Source organism: Carcharhinus amblyrhynchos, chromosome 14, assembly GCF_965287045.1.
Source record: "Carcharhinus amblyrhynchos chromosome 14, sCarAmb.v2.hapA, whole genome shotgun sequence".
In the NCBI taxonomy this organism is placed as follows: domain Eukaryota; kingdom Metazoa; phylum Chordata; class Chondrichthyes; order Carcharhiniformes; family Carcharhinidae; genus Carcharhinus; species Carcharhinus amblyrhynchos.
The window spans coordinates 24,491,055-24,513,127 of record NC_137337.1 but is presented as its reverse complement, the minus strand read 5'-3'; the positions used below and the strand labels follow the sequence as shown (position 1 = coordinate 24,513,127).

The window sequence follows — 22,073 nt, the reverse complement described above, 5'->3', positions numbered from 1 at the left end:
GTAGTTACTCTTGGGGTGGTCATATTGACTACTGCCTTGGTCACTCCTACATTACTGTTTTCCTTGGTGCGCACATTATTCCATGCAAGAAGCAGCTCTCTGCCTTCATACAGAGATACCTTTAATTACACAACATTTTAAGGGTCTCCAATCTCCTTTGGAGCGCATGGGTATTCTTTAATTGCAAACATTGTAAATGTCCTGACAATTTTGACAATGGTGCCCTTTAGAAGTTGCTGCAGACTTTTAATTCCAGTGCAGTAGCATCCTAGTAAAACTTCTTCCCTGCAACCACCACTACCCCACCCACCTAGAATGCCTTGTTCCATTCAACCATGTTCATAAATAACAGGAACTCTTTAAACATGCTTCACCATCGTTTTCTTCAGAGTTTCAGTGAACTGAAAAACCTAGGTTAAGCATGCATGATTCTTTTCAAAATCAATTTTCAACCATTTACCTCAATGGGTTTCTTTTTCTTCCCAATATTATTTGTTTGTAGTTTCTCAGGCTGAGGCAGTGCCCTACTAACAGGTGGTCTGAAATAAAGAACTGTGAATAAGAAAAGCCCGTCTGTCACCCATTCCGTTAAAAGACTTATTTGTACACCAACAACTCAAAGCACTTACATTTTTTCTCAGCTTTCCTGAGGTGTAGATGCTTCAAGAAGTGAGAAAAATTTATTGCTACAAAATGTTGCGTGTGAAAAATATCTAATTTAGTTAAAGTTAAAAGTTTATTTATTAGTCACAAGTAGTCTTACATTCACAGTGCAATTAAGTTACTGTGAAAATCCCCTAGTCGCAATCTCCAGCACCTGTTTGGATATACTGAGGGAGAATTTAGCATGGTTAATTCATCTAACCTGCACATCTTTGGACTGTGGGAGGGAATCAGAGCACCTGCAGGAAACTCACACAGTGACCCAAGTCGAGAATCGAACCCAGGTCCCTGGCGCTGTGAGGCAGCAGTGCAAACCACTATGCTTAAAGTATTTCTAGATGTATTGATGAAGTAAAATGGAGACATTAAGTGGTCATGTGACCTGTTCTGAATTTTACTGACAAGAAGCCTTGGTGGCTTGATTGTTAAAGGTTAAATGGGCACCCAGCTGCAAACAATGACACAAGCAGCTGTGTTGACAATGGATGGATTGTCTCCAAGACCTACAGAGATATTAAGAATGTCAGAATTTGGAAATGATTACACTTCTAACTGTCTATTTAATCCCAAGATATGATATAGTTTGTTTGGGTTGGGGAGGGGGTGTCCAAAAACAGACAATGAGCATTTTTGTGTGGATCCAAGGCCCATGAAGTTCATACTTATGTAGAGATGGACTTGAATGGGATGGGCTTTGGGGAGGATAGGTCCATAGCAGATCAGACTGACACAGAGACATACAGAGAAAATGTTCATTTATATAGTTTATAGTAGATGTTGTCCACACAAAGGAAGTAGTATTTAGTCAATAGCCTTTTTTACAGTAAAGATCTTAAATGTAAAATCATGATATGTTATTCTTTGATCTATTAATTGAAAGTTCAAATTTGTTTCAAGTTATTGGTGTCCACAAAGTTCATAATACTATTTCTTTCTCTGGTACCATCCAAAACTCTCACTCCTTTATGCATCTTACTCCGCATTTCTTCTTTAACGTTGCTTCCCCATTCCCCCAACCATGTTAGTGAACCTTGCCGCAAATAAGTCTTTAAATGAGTGCCCAATTCTGCCTCAGAACTGACCCCAATGTCTCAAGAATCCAAAGTCTTCCTTTCCGTCATGCCACATGCCATGCATTGATCCTCCATATTTTACTATTTCTACTCTGATTAGCATGCGAGACTTGGAGTAATCCAAAGATTATAATCCTGCTTCTTAACTTTCTCCTTTATTCTTGAAGAATTTTTTTTCATTCACAGAATGTGGGCGTTGCTAGCTCTGCTAGCATTTTAGATTAAACCATAATGCTGTCGATCTGGACTCACATATAGACAAAAGAACATTAATGAACCAGATGAATCAAAAGATTCATAGTCATCATTAGACTTTTAATTCCAGATTTTTATTGAATTCCAGTTTCGCCATCTGCCATTGTGGGATTCGAACCGAAGTTCCCAGAGCATTACCCCAAATCGTTGGATTACGAGTCCAGTTACAATATTACAATGCCATTCCTCATGACTGTAGGACCTCAATATCTGCTCTCACTATTTCCTTGATACCAATGTACACCCGCAACATCTGGGTTACTCCTTTCTCCATATAAAATACTCTGCACCATTTCCTTGATATCCTTTACCCTGACCCTAGAGATGCAACTCAGCATGTGGGACTCTCAATGATGATTGCAGAAAACCTGTACTCAAACTGAAGGGTTAAAAGTAAATGTGCAGCAATTTTTTCTTTACAAAGTTTACAGTTAAATTTCAAGATCTTATAAAATACATATGTCAGAATTCTCCAATCTCATACACTCCACCACCAGTGCCACGAGAACAGAGAATTTGACACTCAGCCAAAACTCCATTCACTACAGTGGAACCAGAGACTCCCAGCCACAGGTCTGATCAGAGAATTTCAGCAGTAATGACATAGCGATGAAATGTTACTTAAATTATAATTTAGAATGTTAGTCTAGCACAGCATTCTATTCTATTAAATCCTGAATGTCAGAGAATACTTAACTAATTTTTAAGTCATGTTGATCCAGACTTGAGTTCAGATTGAACTGGTATATTCTTGAAATGGCAGGTTATAACTTTGAATTAGTACCAATATAGCCATAAAATTATCAAAATATAGTTGCGAAACACGCAGACATTTGTATTAGGTGTGCCAGGACTATATAAAAATAGTAATACTTTTACATTGTTCTCATGTTCAATTGTGGCAGAATATAGTTATATTCATCATTTACATAATTGACTTGTGGCATTTGAGAGCGAATGTTCATAAATACACAATGCACAAAAACATAATTAGTTTTGGAAAATATAATTACCTTGACCCCCTTGACAGCAGCAATTAAGACAAGAGTAATAGTTATTGTATGTTGTGTGTTTATGTACAACATTGGATGTTGCCAGAGAACATGGAGATAATACTTTGTATTTGTTAATATGGAAATAAAGTTGCAAACTGCATTTTCCCACTACACTCTAAATATCAATCAAGCTGTAGACAAGTACATAAGTGAAATGCTTATTTTAACCAGTGAGGTATTCATCTCTAACAGACTTTCTTATATAACTTGTATTTACATAGTGCCTTTAATATTGAAAAAAACAAGAGAAGTGTTTCAAAGAGGAAGCGGACAGCCAGCAACCATTTGTAGGAGATTTAGAGCTTGACTGAAGGTGGAGAGGGAGCCAGCGAGGTATTGGTGAGGATTTTCGGAGATGGCTGAAAGATCTATTCCTATTCCCTCTCTCCATTCTAGAATGGTAGTATAGAGAGAGGGGAACACACAATTGGCCAAAGTTAAAGGCAACTAGTGGATGGTCTCCGATTTTAGAAGAAAACTTGAATGAGTTCCTTATATTTGATTTTGAAGGCAAGCATGAAGTAAATGTATTTGAGGGGGCCATCAGTCTTGGAGAAAATAAAATTGCAGATAGCTATCACCCCCGATTTTTCTCATTAGTATAGCAGGACTGCTTTCAAATAACAAAGAACAAGGAAAATTACTGCACAAGAACAGGCCCTTTGGCCCTCCAAGCCTGCACCGACCACACTACGTGACTTAACGGAAGCCCCCTACGCTTCTGGGAACCATATCCCTCTATTCCCATCTCATTCATGTACTTGTCAAGACACCCCTTAGAAGTCACTGCCTTATCCGCTTCTAATTCCTCCCCCGATAAAGGGTTCCAGGCACCCACCACACTTTGTGTAAAAAATCTGCCTCATACATTTTTTAAAACTTGCCTCTCACACCTTAAACCTATGCCCCCTAGTAACTGACTCTTTCACCCTGGGAAAAAACATCTGACTATCCACTCTGTCCATGCCTATCATAATCTTGTAGACTTCTATCAGGTCTCCCCTCAACCTCTGTTGCTCCAGTGAGAACAAACCATGTTTCTCCAACCTCTCCTCATAGCTAATGCCCTCCATACCAGGCAACACCCTGGCAAATCTTTTCTGTACCCTCTCCAAAGCCTCCACATCCTTCTGGTAGTGTGGCAACCAGAATTGAACACTATATTCCAAGTGCAGCCTCCCTAAGGGTCTATAAAGCGTCAACATGACTTGCCAATTTTTAAACTCAATACCCCGGCCAATGAAGACAAGCATGCCGTATGCCTTCTTGACTACCTTCTCCACCTGCATTAGGCCTTCCAAATGCACTACCTCACATTTGTCTGGATTAAACTCCATCTGCCATCTCTCCGCCCAAGTCTCCAATTGATCTATATCCTGCTGTATCCTCTGATGGTCCTCATTGCTATCTGCAAATCCACCAACCTTTGTATCGTCCGCAAACTTACTAATCAATCCAGTTACATTTTCCTCCAAATCATTTATATATATATTACAAACAGCAAAGGTCCCAGCACTGATCCCTGAGGAATACCACTTGTCACAGCCCTCCATTCAGAAACACACCCTTCCACTGCTACCCTCTATCTTCTCTGACCAAGCCAGTTTTTTTATCCACCTTGCCAGCTCACTTCTGATCCCATATGACTTCACCTTCTGCAGCAGTCTTCCATGACAGACCTTGTCAAAGGCCTTACTGAAGTCCATATAGATAACATCCACTGCCCTACCCTCATCAATCATCTTCGTTACTTCCTCGAAAAAATCAAGTTTGTGAGACACAACCTCGCTTTCACAAAATCATGTTGCCTCTCACTAATACGTCCACTTATTTCCAAGTGGGAATAAATCCTATCTTGAAGAATCCTCTCCAAAAATTTCCCTACCACTGATGTAAGGTTCACCAGACTGTAATTACCTGGATTATTCTTGCTACCCTTCTGAAACAAAGGAACAACATTGGCTATTCTCCAATCCTCTGGGACCTCCCCTGTAGCCAGGGAGGATGCAAAGATTTATCTTAAGGCCCCGGTCATTTCCTCTCTTGCCTCTCTCAGTATTTTGGGGTATATCCAATCAGGCCCTGGAGACTTGTCTATCTCGATGTTTTTCAAGAACCCCAATACCTTCTCCTTTTTTGATCTCAACATGACTCAAACTATCTACACATCCTTTCCCAGACTCATCATCCACCAAGTCCTTCTCTTTGGTGAAGGAATATAATTGGATTCCAACTGTGAGAAACTTGTTCTGTTTAAATCACAGCAGCATTTGGCAACACCAGAAAAATGGGACATACAAGAGTTGCATTTTTCAGGAATTTTAAAGTAACCATGTATACATAATGATTATAAGAGCAAATTTACAGTCATCATAATAGAAAAAAAGCTGCTGGTCTGTTCCAGCAGGCTGAGAACTAACCCACGGCCACAATAACATTGTGATACTGACTGATACTTGCCTCCAAAAGCAAAACTAATAAACTACCTTGCAATATGTGTTTGGTACCTGCAGAAGTTATAAACAATTGCAGCGTAAGGTGGCAGCTATCTATAAGTCATAGTCAAATAATGGAGGCCAGCAAATGCATGTAACTTCTTTGATCTTCACCAAAGATGCTACATTGTCAGATCTATATCACGGCAGTGCCAGAATAGAGAGGCAGGCCACCTTAGCTTAAGGTGCAGTACATCAAAAAGAGTATCTTCTTTGGAAGTAGTATGAAGATATGTTTGTTTTTTCAGTTTTCTCCCAAAGGCATTGACATCGCCTACAGTTTGATTCCATGGGCAGTGTTTATAGCCTACTCAAGAGAGTCTAGACATATAGCAAATATTATAGATTATCTGGCCATGGGAGAAATCACAGCTTAGTTCAATCTTCTTTCCAGTGACATTCACCAACTTTCACTTTCCAGCAGGTGCTATTGATAACAACCAAGTGTGGGAACCTTAGCTGACTTTTCTCTCACAGATGGGCATTTAGTTGACAATGGCCTAAATATCCTACATCAATCTTCTCATCACAGACCAGCTATTGACCATTAGACTTTCTATTGTGAATGCCAATGTTAATGCATTAAATGGTGTTTTTATCTTTTAGGCCCTAGACTAGCAGCAGTGTTTAATTAATCCGTAAGGATTAGTGCACAGGGCCACCTACCTCCAATCTAGCCAGTGGCAATGGGGTGGTGATGGTTAAAATTATTTCCAGTTGGTTAAGTGCCTTCAATCCATGCTGTAAACGTCATTGATTTTTCAATGGCCGGTGTTGTATATACAGTGTCAGCTTCTGAGCATGTGTTATGGGTACTTTTGTGATGTCTCATTTATGGGAAGATTGAGACTTGCATGTTTAAACATGAACCATTTATTGTTAACCCTTAACTATTTGCAGATCTCAGATATTATCATGCATGGTGTGTTTCGATGTAGGTTGCTTCCAGAATGTTCTGAGTCTATTATCACGTGACTGTATACATCAAACCATGGACAGTGCTATTCTCCAAGCCCATGTTAATCCTTGCTCCAACAAGCACCTTTTCATTGCAATGGCATGCAGGCACAATATATAACAGTCAATACGCTGTTGAAAGAGTTAATCATAGTGTGAGGCCAACAAAACTTTATTCCATTTACTGCTATTGGCCTACTTATAATAGCTGTACATATTCCTTAACATATCTAGAATGCACTGACTATTTGTGGCATGTTGCCTGCATCATAAATGTGAGATGTATGGTAGTAACCATGTTCAATTACTGACAAGCAGATCCCATCTCATTTTCAACACCAAAACATTCCAACTTATTGAACAGTAACTTCAATTGTAATCCAAGGAAAATTAACATTATTTAAATTTCTTGTGGTAAAAATGAGCTGCTTATCCTGTAATTATGCAAAGGATTTGACTTATTGCACCATTGACAGGGAAAGGTGAAAAACACAATTGCATTTCAGTGGAACAGAACTTTCATGTATTAGTTACATTTCAGCGAAATAAATTATTTATTTTGCATTAGCAAAACTGAATTAAGAGGATTAAACCGTACGAAAGCGTGTAAACTTCCACAAAGAAAATTTATCAACTGCAGAGGATAACAGGCATGGGACAGTGATTAAAAATTAATAAATAAACCTATGCCTATAACCACAAAAAGAGCAATGCAAATGGATCAACTCACAAAGCTTATCAAGTTAAATTATAGAAGGAAATGCAATAAAACCAAAAACTGCAAAAAGGAAGGAAATGGATCTGTGAACTGGGAAGACAATAAGATAATTATTAAAGTTCCAAGACACAGCTAGTCACATCAGACTATTAATGAGCCGAGAAATAGCAATAGTATCTTCTCTCTACATTACATAAATATCTAAGGTTTTCAACAATATGCATACTCATAATAAAAATAAAAATTCTTGCACTTGTAGAGAGCTTTTGACATCTCAGGACAACATAATTATGATAGTTTTGTAGGTAAATGTGGCAATCAATTTGGGCACACAATGTGCTACAAACAGCAATGCGATGAATAACCAAATCATCTATTTTTGATACTACTAATTATGGGATTATGGAATAAAAGATGGCCAGGGCACCAGGGCTTCCTTCATCCAAAAACCAGAATCTGCAATAATGCAGCATTTTCTTGGGACTGCACTAAAAAAAATGTGGTTTGAACTCAACTGATTGGTTCTGAGGTGAAAGTATTTGCTGACTGAATCAAGCTAAGATACTAGTGGGCCAGATCTTTCTCCTCCTCAAAATTCATGTTATCTTGCTTGCCTTTCTATTTGCAAATTGATTGCCTAGTTTATAACAATAATAGGGTAGAAACTCAATTTCTGCAAATCTACTTCCTTAATTATTCTTTTGCTGGATAATGTGCCTATCTCACTTTCTGGAGAGAATCAGAAAATGAGCAAGAATAAAAGTCTGGGTATTTCAATGTCACGGTTTAATAAAAAGATCAATTACTTTCAGTACTTAATGTATTGTTGCTTTACTGTGTTTTAGGACAGCAAAGTGCCATGTGAGTGCACATACACATTATGCTTACCTGACTATTCCCTGCCTTCAGAGAAAGCAAGACGCACAGAAGAAGGAGGGAATGAGCAAGAATTAGCAGAAAAGTTTGGAAAAGGGTTTAGAAATTTCAGCTCAGTCATTAGATGAACAACAAAAATATTTTGAGAATAAAAATAGTTGCATGAATTCCATTTAAAATGCCTCAAAGCACTCCTTTACCGAATATGTTAGTTTTCTTTTAGAACATAGAACATTACAGCGCAGAACAGGCCCTTCGGCCCACGATGTTGCGCCGACCAATTAAAAAGCAATGACCCTCTAACCTAAACCAATCCCTTTCCATCCATAAATCTATCCACGGATCTCTTAAACGCCCCCAAACTAGGCGCATTTACAACTGCAGCAGGCAGGGCATTCCAATCCCTCACCACCCTCTGGGTAAAGAACCTACCTCTGATATCCGTCCTATAACTACCACCCCTTAATTTAAAGCTATGCCCCCTCGTGCTAGCTTTCTCCATCCGAGGAAAAAGGCTACCACTGTCCACCCTATCTAAACCTCTAATCATCTTATATGTTTCAATAAGGTCCCCTCTTAGCCGCCTTCTTTCTAACGAAAACAACCTCAAATCCCTCAGTCTCTCCTCATAGGACCTCCCCTCCATACCAGGCAACATCCTGGTAAACCTCCTCTGCACCCTCTCCAAAGCCTCCACATCCTTCCTATAATGTGGGGACCAGAATTGCACACAATACTCCAAGTGCGGCCGCACCAGAGTTTTGTACAGTTGCAACATGACGCTGCGGCTCCTAAATTCAATCCCCCTACCAATAAATGCCAAGACACCGTATGCCTTCCTAACAACCTTATCTACTTGATTCCCATGCTTTAATGTAGCATTGTAAGAATCATAAAGGCTATTTTAAAGTTAGGGTTAGCACAGCATGCCATTAGACATGAGTGGGTTATTGCTAAGCTGGGCAGAAAAGATAGTTTGTGCACTATCTTATTGTACTTGCATAACATGCAACAGGTCTCTGATTTTCAAAATGCCCACTCCAACTGCTCGATGGAGCCAAATTTTTCACCTTCGTAGACTCAGCTGAACCATTTGCTTGTGATTACAGAAAGAAAGATAAATGTTAAGGGCAAGTAAACTAGATTGTTAATGGGGATCATGGTTCATTAATTGAAATGCTAATATTTGGAGGCATCACTTTGACTCAGTAATTGAAGCAAAATGAAAGAAAGAAGTTGTAAAATTTGACAATGGTTGAAAACCTCACAGAGCAGGTCATAAGATCAAACTAGTAAAACAAAAATTAAAAATTGTTAATTTTCTACTGTGATACTGAATTATGGAATTATTACATTTAGTCTACAGACCCAAGAAAATTTATTTGAATTAGTTACAGATGGAGAATGAAATAAAGAATGGGCAAGGCAAGGTAAGTCAAACTAAACTGTACATTTTAGCTCCATAGGGTTACTCAAAGTACTTCAAATTTTGAGGAACTTTATTGTTGCAATGTTAATGTTATTTATTATCAGTGAAACACTGCATGATCTAAAAAAAAATAAGGCCCCAAAAACAGAGCCATTTTCCTGAATCTGCTGGCCAAGTAAAGGTTAATTAAATTGCTGACATATCTTCCAAGAAAAACAATTACTGGTATCATGTCCAGATTTCGCTTAAACCCAGGAGACGCTGGACCAGAGAATCCACTCAGTAACTCACAAAGTTATGCATGGAAACTGGAAATAACACTCAAAAACATCTTTGTTGGATGCAAACTATCTGACAATCTTGAATAAACAGTTTTATTGATAATTTACTCATATTTTGTTATAGTGTAACTGTGGAGTACCAAAACATTCCAAAAAGCATAATCTACACAAACGAGAATGCACAGTTATGCAGCATGTACTGAAATAAAATTTTCTTTGGACATAAGGTACCTTTCCTCTTGGGAGGGTTCTTTCTGCTGTAGGTGAGGCTTGATTCCAGACATTGGGCGAAGACTTGTTGTAAAGGCCCTAATGGTGTAATTGATTTCATTTTCCCGGGTAACATCACTATCATAACCTACAACAACAAGCATAATGCATTCAAGATTCATGTACATTAAATCCTTATGACAACATATTTAATATTAAAGGAATTTAATCAGCAAAGAAATCTGTCATTTGCAAGTGGTTGCCAAAACTGATTTCACATAGTCTTTGGAGCAATCACTAATTATAATAATAAATGACAACGGTTAAAATATTTAATCTGACTAAACAGTGAAAAGAATAGGACCACTATTTTCTTGGATCAGGTGGTGAAAATTCTAAGTCAGACAAAACAGCATACCACAGTGGGAAAATGATTCTGACTCATGATCAAATATAAATAACACTGTTCCTATTTAACAGCATTCTTACCCAAAGGAGAAATATAGGAGACTGCTAATTCAAAGAAAGTTGTCTGTTTCATAGAATTTCATAGAATTCCTACAGTGCAGAAAGAGGCCATTTGGCCCATCGAGCCTGCACTGACAACAATTCAGCAGGCACTATCCCTGTAACCCCACATATTTACCTTGCAATTTCCCCTGACACTAAGGGGCAATTTAGCATGGCCAATCAACCTAACCTGCACATGTTTGCAGTGTGGAGGAAACTGGAGCACCTGGAGGAAACCCAAAGAGGCACAGGGAGAACATGCAAACTCCACACAGCCAAGTCATCCAAGGCCAAAATTGAACAAGTGACCCCGGTGCCGAGAGATAGCAGTGCTAACTACTGTGCCATCCTTTGATCCAGTAAATAACAATCTGCATCTATTGGGCATCTTTCAAATGCATCATATTAAATAATTCGTTAGGCCTTTGTGCTTAACCCATTAAAATGATCTTTTGAGTCAAGTTGCGCATGCTGGAAATTACGACTTGTGCAACACACCGGTCATCCAACATATTTGATCTGCCAAATGAATTGAAATTCAGTTGAATAAGTTTAAGCTGTGTAAAACAGGTTTAGTTTCTAGAATTTTCCAACTTTTTTAGAGAATGAAGGTGTAATCCAAAAGCTACAAAAGTAACAATACATTCAGGTTTAAATGTTATGTCTGAACTACATTATTTCAAGCAAAAATGGAAGATTAATGGACTCTGGATATTGGGCTGTAAGGGATGTTGTCTACTCACAGTAGCTGCAGGGATATTTAAATGCTTATTTCGTCAAGCAATTCATATAAACCTAGCTATATTTAGGACAGAATGAAGATGAAACGTCATTGTAATTTTAATAATAAATGCATCAACTTGTATTTATATATTACTTTATTTTTCAACAAAAATGTTAATCCATTTATTTTTAGTGGATTTCATTATAAATTGCTGAAGGACAGAAACCAGAAACATGTGAATAGCCTTAAAGTTGTGGCAAAGAAGAAAGTTGATCAGAGCATATTGGGAAGGTTCAATTTGATCAACACAGTACTGAAAACCATTGGTGTTAGTCTTGGAAGAAATAATCAAATCCCAAAATTTCAACAGTTTGGTAATAGCAACATACACCTTCCTGTTGAGCTATTTCACAACACATTGAAGTATTTGAAAATAATTATTCGTTATGAGCAGCATGGTAAAAATTGCTAGAGTTTCCAACAGACACAGAGAAAGCAGCCTTTCTCAATTTCAAGCACATAATTAACTTCAAACAATAAACTCTATAGAATCCAACCATGTTGCGTTCTAGAGAATGATGAAAAAGTCTATTCTATTTTGGGCTTGCAAGTGTGCAAAGGCTGGAGGATTTGCTGAATAAGTTTAAGCTTCAGTTTTCTTGCAGGCTATCACACAAATGATGTATGTTAAAGGCACAGCAAGGCAACAAAGTTTGATTTAGACACAGATTCTCAATCTTCTCAAACTGAGAGAATCAACTTGATTCAGTAAAATGTACTTTTACCCCTCATCTGGAGAATGCCAGTTCACATCCATTTGGCACTTAGCTAGACTGACATTCCAGTTTGGTCTGGATACCAAACTGAGAATCCACCCGAATCCAACTGAGTCTCATTGACTTAATTACCAACTTAGTTGGATATTAAAGATTCAATGACACTATCCAAAGAGCAGAGAATTCTCTCAATGTCCCAGATAACATTCTTCCTTCAACTACCTGTACCAAAAATAGAATAACTGGTAATTTAACTCATTTGCTGTTAGGGCGCTCTGACTGACAAGATCTCCACAAACAAACATGGAAAAACAAAATTTCAATATGGAATCTTTGAGGGGGGAACCACATAGCTTTCACTACTATATCATTCCTGTGCAAATAAACTTGGTCTAGATGAAGGTACAAAAATTGTGACAAAGATAATCTATCCTCAGTCACAGAACACAATTTACAACAAATTCATGTGTAGAATTACAGGGCTTACAACAGGTTTTAATTGCATCCCTATTTTCAGTGTCTACCAGTTAATCCAATGTACTAAACAGTATAAATTATAATCACCTCCATCTTCATCAGAATCAAAATCAGATTCCTCACTGTCATATTGAATGGTCTGCTTGTAGCCTTCCACCTCATGTGTCCAAATCATCACTGTTGTGTCTGCTCCCCCAACTGTAACGAGCAAACTATCATCATGTGTCCAACGTACATTTGTTACATGTGTGCTGTGAGCCACATATCTTTTGAACTTCCCATATTTTCCCTTAATTCAAAGAGAAAACCAATAAAAATTACATTAATTTTCATTTACATATGCCAAAGAGACAATAATGGCTATAATTTGGATTTTTTTCCAAAATATTCCAAAATATGTACTGTATTTATCTTGATGAATTATTTAAAATAACTACAATAATTTGCAGGTAGTTCATTAGATAAATAAATAGGAAAAGGTAGAACTTTCTCATTCATCATTCAACTAAGGCAACAATTTATTTCTCAAAATATTAGTGACAGCAAACTTCACATTCATTTTACAGAAACAATGATAAAACCATAATTAATTCAATCCTGGGCAAAGAACAGGCAGTTTAATGTCTTAATGCACAAAGGAACACAGTAATCACATTATTTCAACAATCACACTAAAAATGAAAACACAATTACCTTCACTGGGTATCGGAACAACTTCACAAATCCAAAGTCATCCCCTGTAACTAGCACTTTTTTGTTACTAGTAAGACAGGATGCAGAAACATCTGTGACCTCGCTTACCATGGGCCAGATACCTTCACATGATGGACCTAAGACACAAGTCCAAGAGGTCCAGTCTATCTTGTCCACCTGAAAAGTAAGTCTGCTGTTGTAATAAAATATACTAATTGATATAAATTTGATCTCAAAAACTACTAATGTAAAAATAGTTTACTGCACATTATTCCTTGCAAGACATTTTTCTCCTTTGAAACAATTGTTTGAATATTACAGTTAGGTTTCATTGCCCAAAGTTCATCAAACTTAAAATAACTTTAAAATAAGAGGTAAAAGTTCTATTTTTACAGAATGTGCTTGCTTTTTCTTAAACCACGTCAACACATTTTTAAAAAGGATTAGCTTACTAAAGACACTAACTGAAAGTGCTTGGCCCAGAACTTGCTGAAAAATAACAGCACATTTAATGAGCACACTATTATTAACACAAAGCATGACAAGGAAGAAATATCCATTTCAGTATAAATTGTAATTAAGTTGCTATTAGCTCTGCTTCACTATTAGCCTTGCAAGAATGATGGCACACCTTTTAAAAAATGCTTACTCCTTTCGTGAAGTTAAAAAGCCAATGCGCAGCGTGGATAGGGCAAGCCTTTAATCCATCTCCTTGTTTGCTCCAAAAGCCAGTTCAAATTCAAATCCAATTCATGGTCCCCACAAGAGAGACATGCAAGATTCAAACTGACAAGAAAAGGCATTGGGCTTAATCTGACGTTTGATCTTCGCCAAAAGGCCAAGAAATTTGCCTGTGAGTTTAAGGATACAGCTGCATTGATAGATCATTTGCCAAATTAAACTCTTCACAAAAAGTTAGAACTGATAGTTTGCATAAATGCCCTTTTGATGATGACATTTATATTCTAGTCTGGTTCAAGAAGAGTGATTGAAACGGAGAGGTATTATTCTTACAAGTAGCAAATTGTTGCTAGAGGATTTTAAATATTATGGCAACGATTCTCCTATCCCACCGCTCTGCTTTCTTAGCACTGAGGGCTGGGAGACTTTAGCGGTGGCCAATTCATGTGATTCGCGCTGGGCACCTGGGCCTCTGTGTATCTACCAGTGCTGGAAATCGGTGAGAAGCTGCATAATATATGCAACAGCTCATTTACATGCTATATAAATCCAGTTAGCGGGCCCGGGACCAAAGTCTCTGGGTCACTCCAGCGGGGTTTACTATAGCTCCCCACTTGTGGGAAGCTGGTGGCCTGAGCCTGCTGGAGTAAAGAGGGGGCAATTGAGGCCCCCCAGAGGGTTAGATGCCCCCTGGACATTGCCACCTTTGCAATGCCAGCGTCTGCCTTGGGCAGTGGCAGGGGCTAAGTGCTAATGCCCAAAGGGCACCTTGGCACTACCTACTAGACCTAGGCAGTGCCAAGGAGGCAGGACAGTGAGTTTGATGTCTGCTTCCTATCTGCACTTTGGGCTGGGGGAGGGAGGGAGGCCAATGACTGGGCCATAAGAGGGAGTGGGGGCAGAGGGAGTCAGAGGGGTAGCGATGTGGGGTTATGGGGCTGGTCAGCTATCAGCAAAACTGACAGACAGGGGCCACTGCGCATGCACCGATCTCAGCACTGACAGATCAGTGCATGCGCAGTGGCCTGCCCAGCGCTGTGCTGTTGGCCTCTCTGGCAGGAACAGGCCTTGCCAACTCATTTCTGGAGTAATTTATGCCAGTGCACAGTGTGTGGGATTGATTTTGAAACTCCACTGAAAAAACCTGCGTGATTTACTCCAGTTTTTACTCAAATTTGATACTGAGAGGACAGTCCCCTATAATTTAAAAAATTCTCTTACTTTTCCATTGTCCTGCTCTCTTAGTCCAATCTTTCTTTCCTCCTTTATTTCTTCTTCTGTACCTGACCTGATCTTCACCATTTATCTGCTTCTTTCTCAATTTGTAACACAGAAATCTGTTGACCTCACCATGCACTTATCAACTTGCATTTCTAACATAAACACTTTTCAAGCTCAAGTACGGGGGAAAACATCTAATCATGTTTGATTTGCCCCATCCAGCAAATTTTGGGCCATTATATTTGTCTTACCTCTGCCTTATTTATAATCTGAGGTTTTCCACGAGGAGCTTCAAAGAATAACTGTTCCTTAGCACCAGTATTAACTTGTAAAAGTTTTCCTGTTGAAAAGTGAAACATGTTGTTGCTCAACATCAAGGTATTCCATCAATCCTCAACTTCAACAAACAGGGTTGATTTGTGAAGAAAAGCAGAACAACTTAATTTCAGATAAAGATACAAGCCATCAGTAACTTAATTCTTGCCTACACAATCGCAGTCCTACACTATGTAGTTGACTCTCAACTCTCTTCTGACCCTAGCAAACCACTCATTTGGAAAAACACTCAGCACTTAGTGTCCAATAACCTTCGCAATGCAAGCGGGTATGTGCAGCACTCAATATACAGAGAACAACTTTTTACTTTTAAAGTTTCTTACCGTTTGAAAAAAGGTAGTTTGACAGGATAGTCAAGAGTTATGAAGGGTGGGAGACAGACAGAAAAGTGAAATGTGGCTACAATCAGATCAATTATTATCAAATGACAGAGCAGGCTTGAGGGGCCAAATGACCTAGTCATGCTTCTAATTCTTGTGTTATTGCGTTGAATTTATAGGAAATAGGAGTGGCTGAAGGAGTAGGCCATTTAGTCCCTCAAGCTGTTTTGCCACTCAACAAGATCATGGCTAATTTTCTACTTCAGTGCAGGAAGATGGTGTTGCATCCATATCACTTGATGTCTAGAAATCCATTGATCTTTGCTTTGCACATGCTTGATGATAGAGTCTTCCATCTTCACAATGCAGAAACCAATAAAGAGCTTAGCATCCAAATGAATGGCTACAAGTTAAAGCACCATCCAACTCCCAACTGCCTCAAAGTGGCCCTAGAGAGGATACAGACTTCCTGGGAACACCGACAACCAACTGCAGTGAAGGTTGGGTCTGGACACATTGGAGCACCATGCTCAACACCTTGGCTTCCTGACTGGGAAAAAAAAACTCCTCCACTTGTCTGCCAACCCAAAAGTTGTCTCCCAAAGAAAGAGTGGTCCATCCTCAACATGTTCAGGTTCGACGAGGGCCCCTGCTTGGCCAACCTCCACAGATGGGGCATTAATGCCAGCCCCCGAAATGCCTGTGGGAGAGAACAAACTGTGCATCACAGCATAGAGTGTCCATTTCACAGACTCAGTGGAGGCCTATCTGCACTCAACACAGCAGGATCGGAGGAAACTGCTTGGTTTGAGTATTTTACATTTGCTAAATAAATATATCTGTCTTACTCTTAATTTTTCCTAATGATGTCTTGAGTTTAATTCTATTAAAAACTGGAACAAAACTGGGAATTTCCTCATGGTTGGTCCTACTTCACTGCTGTAACATCACTGGAGTAGCAACAGAAATCCCATTTATGTGCATAAACAGAGTTCTCATGATGCTGCAGCGGTGGAACATTACACATTTTTCCCTTAAGCAATGGAGACAGACAAACATGTGTACCTCTTTTGTCCCAGTCCAAATGTGTTATATAGCTGGAAGCTCCTTTGCAAATTCCAACTCGTTTACTGCTCATTATATTGTAGATGTCTATGAAATTATCATGAGATGCCACAGCCAAATATTTTCCAGAACCTGAAATTTTAAAATTACAAATTAAATAATTGATCCATAATTTAGTATAATTACCATAATTTTGGTAATTACATATTAGATCCAATATTGTTGGCATGGAGCCATTATGGTATACTTTGGGGCCATTCGGCTCATCAAATCCATACGGCTCTCCGTAGAGCAATCTAGTTAATATTCCCTTGCTTTCTTCTTGTAACCCTGAAAGCTTATTTCCTTTTAAATGCCAACCAATTTCCTTTCAAAATCAATAATCGTCTCTGCTTCCAGCACTCTCATAGTTAGTGAGTTCCCAGGTCACCTTTAAAAAAGGTGTTTAAAAAAGGTTCTTCCTCACATTCCTCACTGTACATCTCACCTAAAATCTTAAATCTGTGTCCCCTAGTCTTTGTACCATCAACTATTGGAAAAAAATTTTCCTTGTCTACCTTATTTAAGCTTGTCATAATTTTGTACACCCCTTATCAAATCTACCCTCAATCTTCTTCATACTAAGGAGAATAGTCCCAGCTTCATCAACCTACACTGGTAGCTAAAATCTCTCATCTTTGGAAGCATTCAGGTAAATCTCTGCACCCTCTCAATGATCCTCACATCCTTCCCAAAGTGTAGTAACCACTACTGGACACAATACTCTAGCTGCAGCCTAATCAGGGCTTTATAGAGCTTCAGCTTACTTTTATGCTCAATGCCTCCATTTATGAATCAGAAGATCCCACATGCTTTGCGTACTACTCTCACAATACGTCCTGTCTGTCACCTTAAAAGACCCATCCCCTCACCCCTAATCCCTTTGTCTGTCTATATTTTTAAAGAACTGTGCCATTTTAATCTATATTGCCTCCTTAGCCCTTCTGCCAAAATGCGTCACCTCACAGTTTTGTGTATTAAATTCAATCTACCACCTGTCTGCCCAGTCCTCGCCTTCAAGACTTGAATAGCAGATTAGCTATTCAAAGACTCGCATTCTAATCAGTATTCTGTAAACTCTGTGTGCCTTTATATGCCCTGTTTCTGATCAGAACTCTCCACTCTACCCCCCCAGCAGGCCATTCCCTGCCATCTTACTTCCCCCCACAATCCCAGTCTGGCTCCGCACCCATTTTGCCTCACCCTTCTCAGGCCCCACTCCGTTGGCACTGCCCTGTGCCCACTGGGCAGAGCCAGGATTCCATTGCCAGCTTTGCCCAAGGCAGTCCCCCCCGCCCCTGATCTTCCGGGGCTGGGGGAGGGGGGGCCTCAATGGCCACTGTTCCCACCAACGAGGCTATCATGCACGGTCCCTATTAATGGTGACCGTACCTGATCCCTGCTGATGTCAACCTCCACCGATGGGAGCAGAAACTTTAGTGAGTCCAAACAATTGAGTCCTGGGTTCGTTAAGGACATGGAAATCAGAATTTCCATATAATAATCAGTCTTGTGATGTTCCGTGGAGCAAGGCTGATCAGGTACAAAAAAAATGGACGTGGTAGATTGCGACTGACCAGACGCCAACCAAATTCTCATTTTTATCCCCCCACTTAAATTTCGTGGCCCACTGCACTTTTTGAGCAGCGCAGCTGGCCAGCAAAATTGCGCTCAGTTTGTTTTTTGGACTTTGAACAACAGCAGACATTTGCGATGTGCAGACATTTTAGCCTGAGTTTTTCAGAAGATGGTCTAATTCTCATCACATTGTACAAGGAAAATGTTACCACAATTCAAATACTTTCTTGTACTTGCCAAAGCTGATTAATTTTCAGACCAAGTAGAACAGTTGATTTACTGATAGTTGTTTTAACTTAGCCTACCTGGGGAAAACTTAATATCCGAGATATGCTCTTTTCTGTGATGGAAGGAGACAAGATCTTCAAGAGTGTCTGAATTTACAATCAGGAAACTTCCATCATTTAGGCCAACTGCAAGAGATTTCCCATCAGGAGAGAAGCAGCAACACCTGCCACCTATAATTGTGACAATATAGACATTGTCCCAGCATCAGTGCTAAATGCAAATTTATCAACAAACCAAGTTCTGTTACCTATTTTCATATTGGTATGCTTCAAAACTTAAAAAAAAGTACAAAAGAAACTGTTACAACATTATGTTCTTATCTTATGTTCTTATCAAAACAATTATTCCAGTAATATTACTTAACCAGCAAATAAATGCCTCCTGTGGCTTTGCCCACACATTATCTGGAGTGAGATTTCAGTTTTATTCAGTCCTGGTTCATCTGTTGCTGTACAGTAAATTTACTTAAATACATCACATGGTTAATGAAACACAATTTTATTATGCACTGATATGAAAGATCTTGATGTTTCCTTCCCGTGCCTAGTGGTGCACAAGACAGGTATATCTCTTGTTTCAAAAACTAGATTTTCCTCGAACAGGTTGCTAGAGGCTATATAACTTGAGGGGCACCATTCTGCATCAAGCATGGCTGACCAGAAGTCTCTTCCATCTTAACACCCACCACAGGCATGAGTTGGAAGGATTTGTTGGAAGGCAATGTTATGGACGCACCTTCTGTGCATGGGACTTGAACCTGAGACTTCTGGTTCAGAGACAGGGATGCTACCTACTTGGCCATAAGACCTCCCTATGAAACTTCTTACAGGTATAATATGCAACTTTGCCGTCACATTTTCAGAACTAACTTTGATCTTCTCATCCCAAAAATTATTCTCAGTTGTTTACATTATTTTATTGCTTGATCCACGTTAGATATGAAGTGTTTCTTTAAAATGGAAGTAATTGCATTTTGGTCTTTACTGTTCCATTCTGTCTCCTTAATTTTTTCTGTCCAATTAACATTTCATGAATAAAAATCTTAATTCTGATGGCAAATTTATATTTTTTGTTAGAACTGTCACTGGATTACAGCATTTCACAAATAATATTCTTCTCAAAAATATTGAAAAAATATTTCAATTACTCCATAAGCACAGTCATATTTCTCTAGATACGCTACCACTTAGAGATTAAGAACAACTCTTCCACACGATAACTCAATAAATAAACACTGGGCAAGAAAAATCTTATTTTACCTCACAATGGAGTAGGATGCACCATCAGCCTGCTAAGTTATGTCAGCAACTCGTTTCCCAAAATTTTTCCCACAAAAAAAGTGGAAGACACTTTAAATGCAATAAACATGGAGTGGATAAAATTTCAGTATCGACTTTGAGGCAAATGAAACACATATTTGTGGCAAAGAATCTGAATGAGGACCATATTGCTCTATCCACATGCCATGTAAGGCAGGATGGATCTACCACCAATCATCGCCTTGTCACTTCTTTCCTTGCAGGCTCTAGTTTGAGAGGTGAAAACCCTCAGATTTCCAGTGCTACACAATTATGCCAGTAGAGGGCATTCTGAAAAATGTTTCCTCACTCTACAGTCACAGTTGACAGAATTTGTTTGGCTGTATCCCCAGTTCCGCACAGGGATCTTGCAGTAGCTAACACCAGTCCTGAGGCTATTGAGATACAGCCAAGTAGGTCGTGTTTTGCTGACTCCAGATGGGAGCACTTCCTCTGGGTCATTAGACAACAGTAGTAGTCATGATGTGGATATTACTGTGTTTACCCCAGTCCAACGCCAGCATATCCACATCATTAGGCAACACCTTCATCTGTTGATGTGTTATCAATCAGCTGCGATTGACCAATCAGGGTCTAACATCAACGTGGGCAGCTCATTAAGCCTTTCTGCTCGGACAATGCTAAAAAAACTCGTTTTGAATGGAGGAAACATTCATATGAATTCAAATGGTACAGAAGTCTATTTTCTCCAAACAAAATTCTTAAATTCTTTTCATAAATCTTTCACAAATCAAAATATTATTCAGTTGTCAACAAAAACAGATTACATTGGGCATACATTATACAAGTCAAGATAGAAATATGAGTTCAATGTAATCATGAAATTGCAATAGAAAATGATCAGGAGGTGTCCACAAGCCATGTTCATAATCCAGAACTGTTTCAGTGCATATGGGCACGGAAAGATAGAGCACACTTAGGCCATGCTGTTCCAACCAGCATCAGAGCAGATCCAGGAGCACGAAAATCAGCTCTCTAAGGTTCCTTTTAAAATGCTTCAGAAACACTTTATTGTAAATTCTTTCAGTAACATTATTTATACTCAACTCTGATACACACCCAGAACAAATATTTCAAACTGCCTAACAATAAAGGCATTATTTCATTCAACGGAAGATGGATTTGGCTACAATATGGAGATAACCATGACATTGTTTAAGTATTCAATAACTAGAGTATATGCTGATTAATAACTTGCACAAACAATTTAACTGTTATAGCTTACTTACTTTTCTTTAGTTTGCGGACAGCAAGCATACAGTGGCTTGGGGAGAGATCCCAAATTCTCAGAGTTTTGTCATCACTAACAGTCGCACAGATAGGTAAATGGGGATGAACATCTAAACCCCATACTTCACCTTCCATGTGACCCTGCCAAAGTACAATATAATAAACCTCAAGATGTTGTTCTTGAATGGTACATGAAAAATGTAGTACTAACAACTAGATATTCATAATGGTTTATTAAGTACATCTTCATAATATCATTCAATTATAGTGATAAGTGATATCACCTCTTCCTTCAGCCTGTTCAGTTTACATTTTGAACTGCTCGCTGGTGTGAAGGCTAAAATTCTATACAGCAATCTGTATTTTTACCATAACTAAATCTGGTCTAGAAGTTAGGATGCTGATATCATAGCTGTATTAAAATAGGTTGGCTGAGGAAATCCTCACTCTATGCAAAAGTCTTAAGCATCACAGCTAGGATGTTATAAGGGTTCACTGCCTTTGCTATATCAGGACACTCATTTTTCTTAATGCCACTGGACAGACTTGTCTGCATCCATGCTAGACCACTCCACATGGTAGTGAGTTCCACATTCTAACCACCCACTGGGTAAAGCAGTTTTCCTGAATTCCCTGTTGGGTTTATTAGTCATGATGTAGAGATGCCAGCATTGGACTAGGTAAGCACAGAAAGAAATTTCACAACACCAGGTTAAAGTCCAACAGGTTTATTTGATAGTACAAGCTTTTGGAGTGCTGCTCCTTCATCAGGTGAGTGGGAGTCATGTTCACAAACAGGGCATA

The 22,073-nt window shown here is 38.9% G+C and overlaps 1 protein-coding gene across 4 annotated transcripts in view; it reads right to left on the bottom strand.

Moving 5' to 3' along the window:
• LOC145352499 (echinoderm microtubule-associated protein-like 5) overlaps positions 1-22,073 on the bottom strand; it is a 153,362-nt gene that overhangs the window by 44,335 nt on the left and 86,954 nt on the right. For all 4 annotated transcript variants that reach the window (XR_013888545.1, XM_080202439.1, XM_080202440.1 and 1 more), the window contains 8 exons: positions 21,269-21,410; positions 18,738-18,890; positions 16,816-16,947; positions 15,346-15,434; positions 13,193-13,369; positions 12,587-12,788; positions 10,034-10,160; positions 461-539 (listed from right to left, as the gene is read on the bottom strand). Coding sequence is in view for 3 of the 4 variants with exons in the window: in XM_080202439.1 (XP_080058565.1) it covers positions 461-539; positions 10,034-10,160; positions 12,587-12,788; positions 13,193-13,369; positions 15,346-15,434; positions 16,816-16,947; positions 18,738-18,890; positions 21,269-21,410 (1,101 nt within the window). In the remaining variant the exon portion in view is untranslated. The remainder of the gene's footprint in view (positions 1-460; positions 540-10,033; positions 10,161-12,586; positions 12,789-13,192; positions 13,370-15,345; positions 15,435-16,815; positions 16,948-18,737; positions 18,891-21,268; positions 21,411-22,073) is intronic.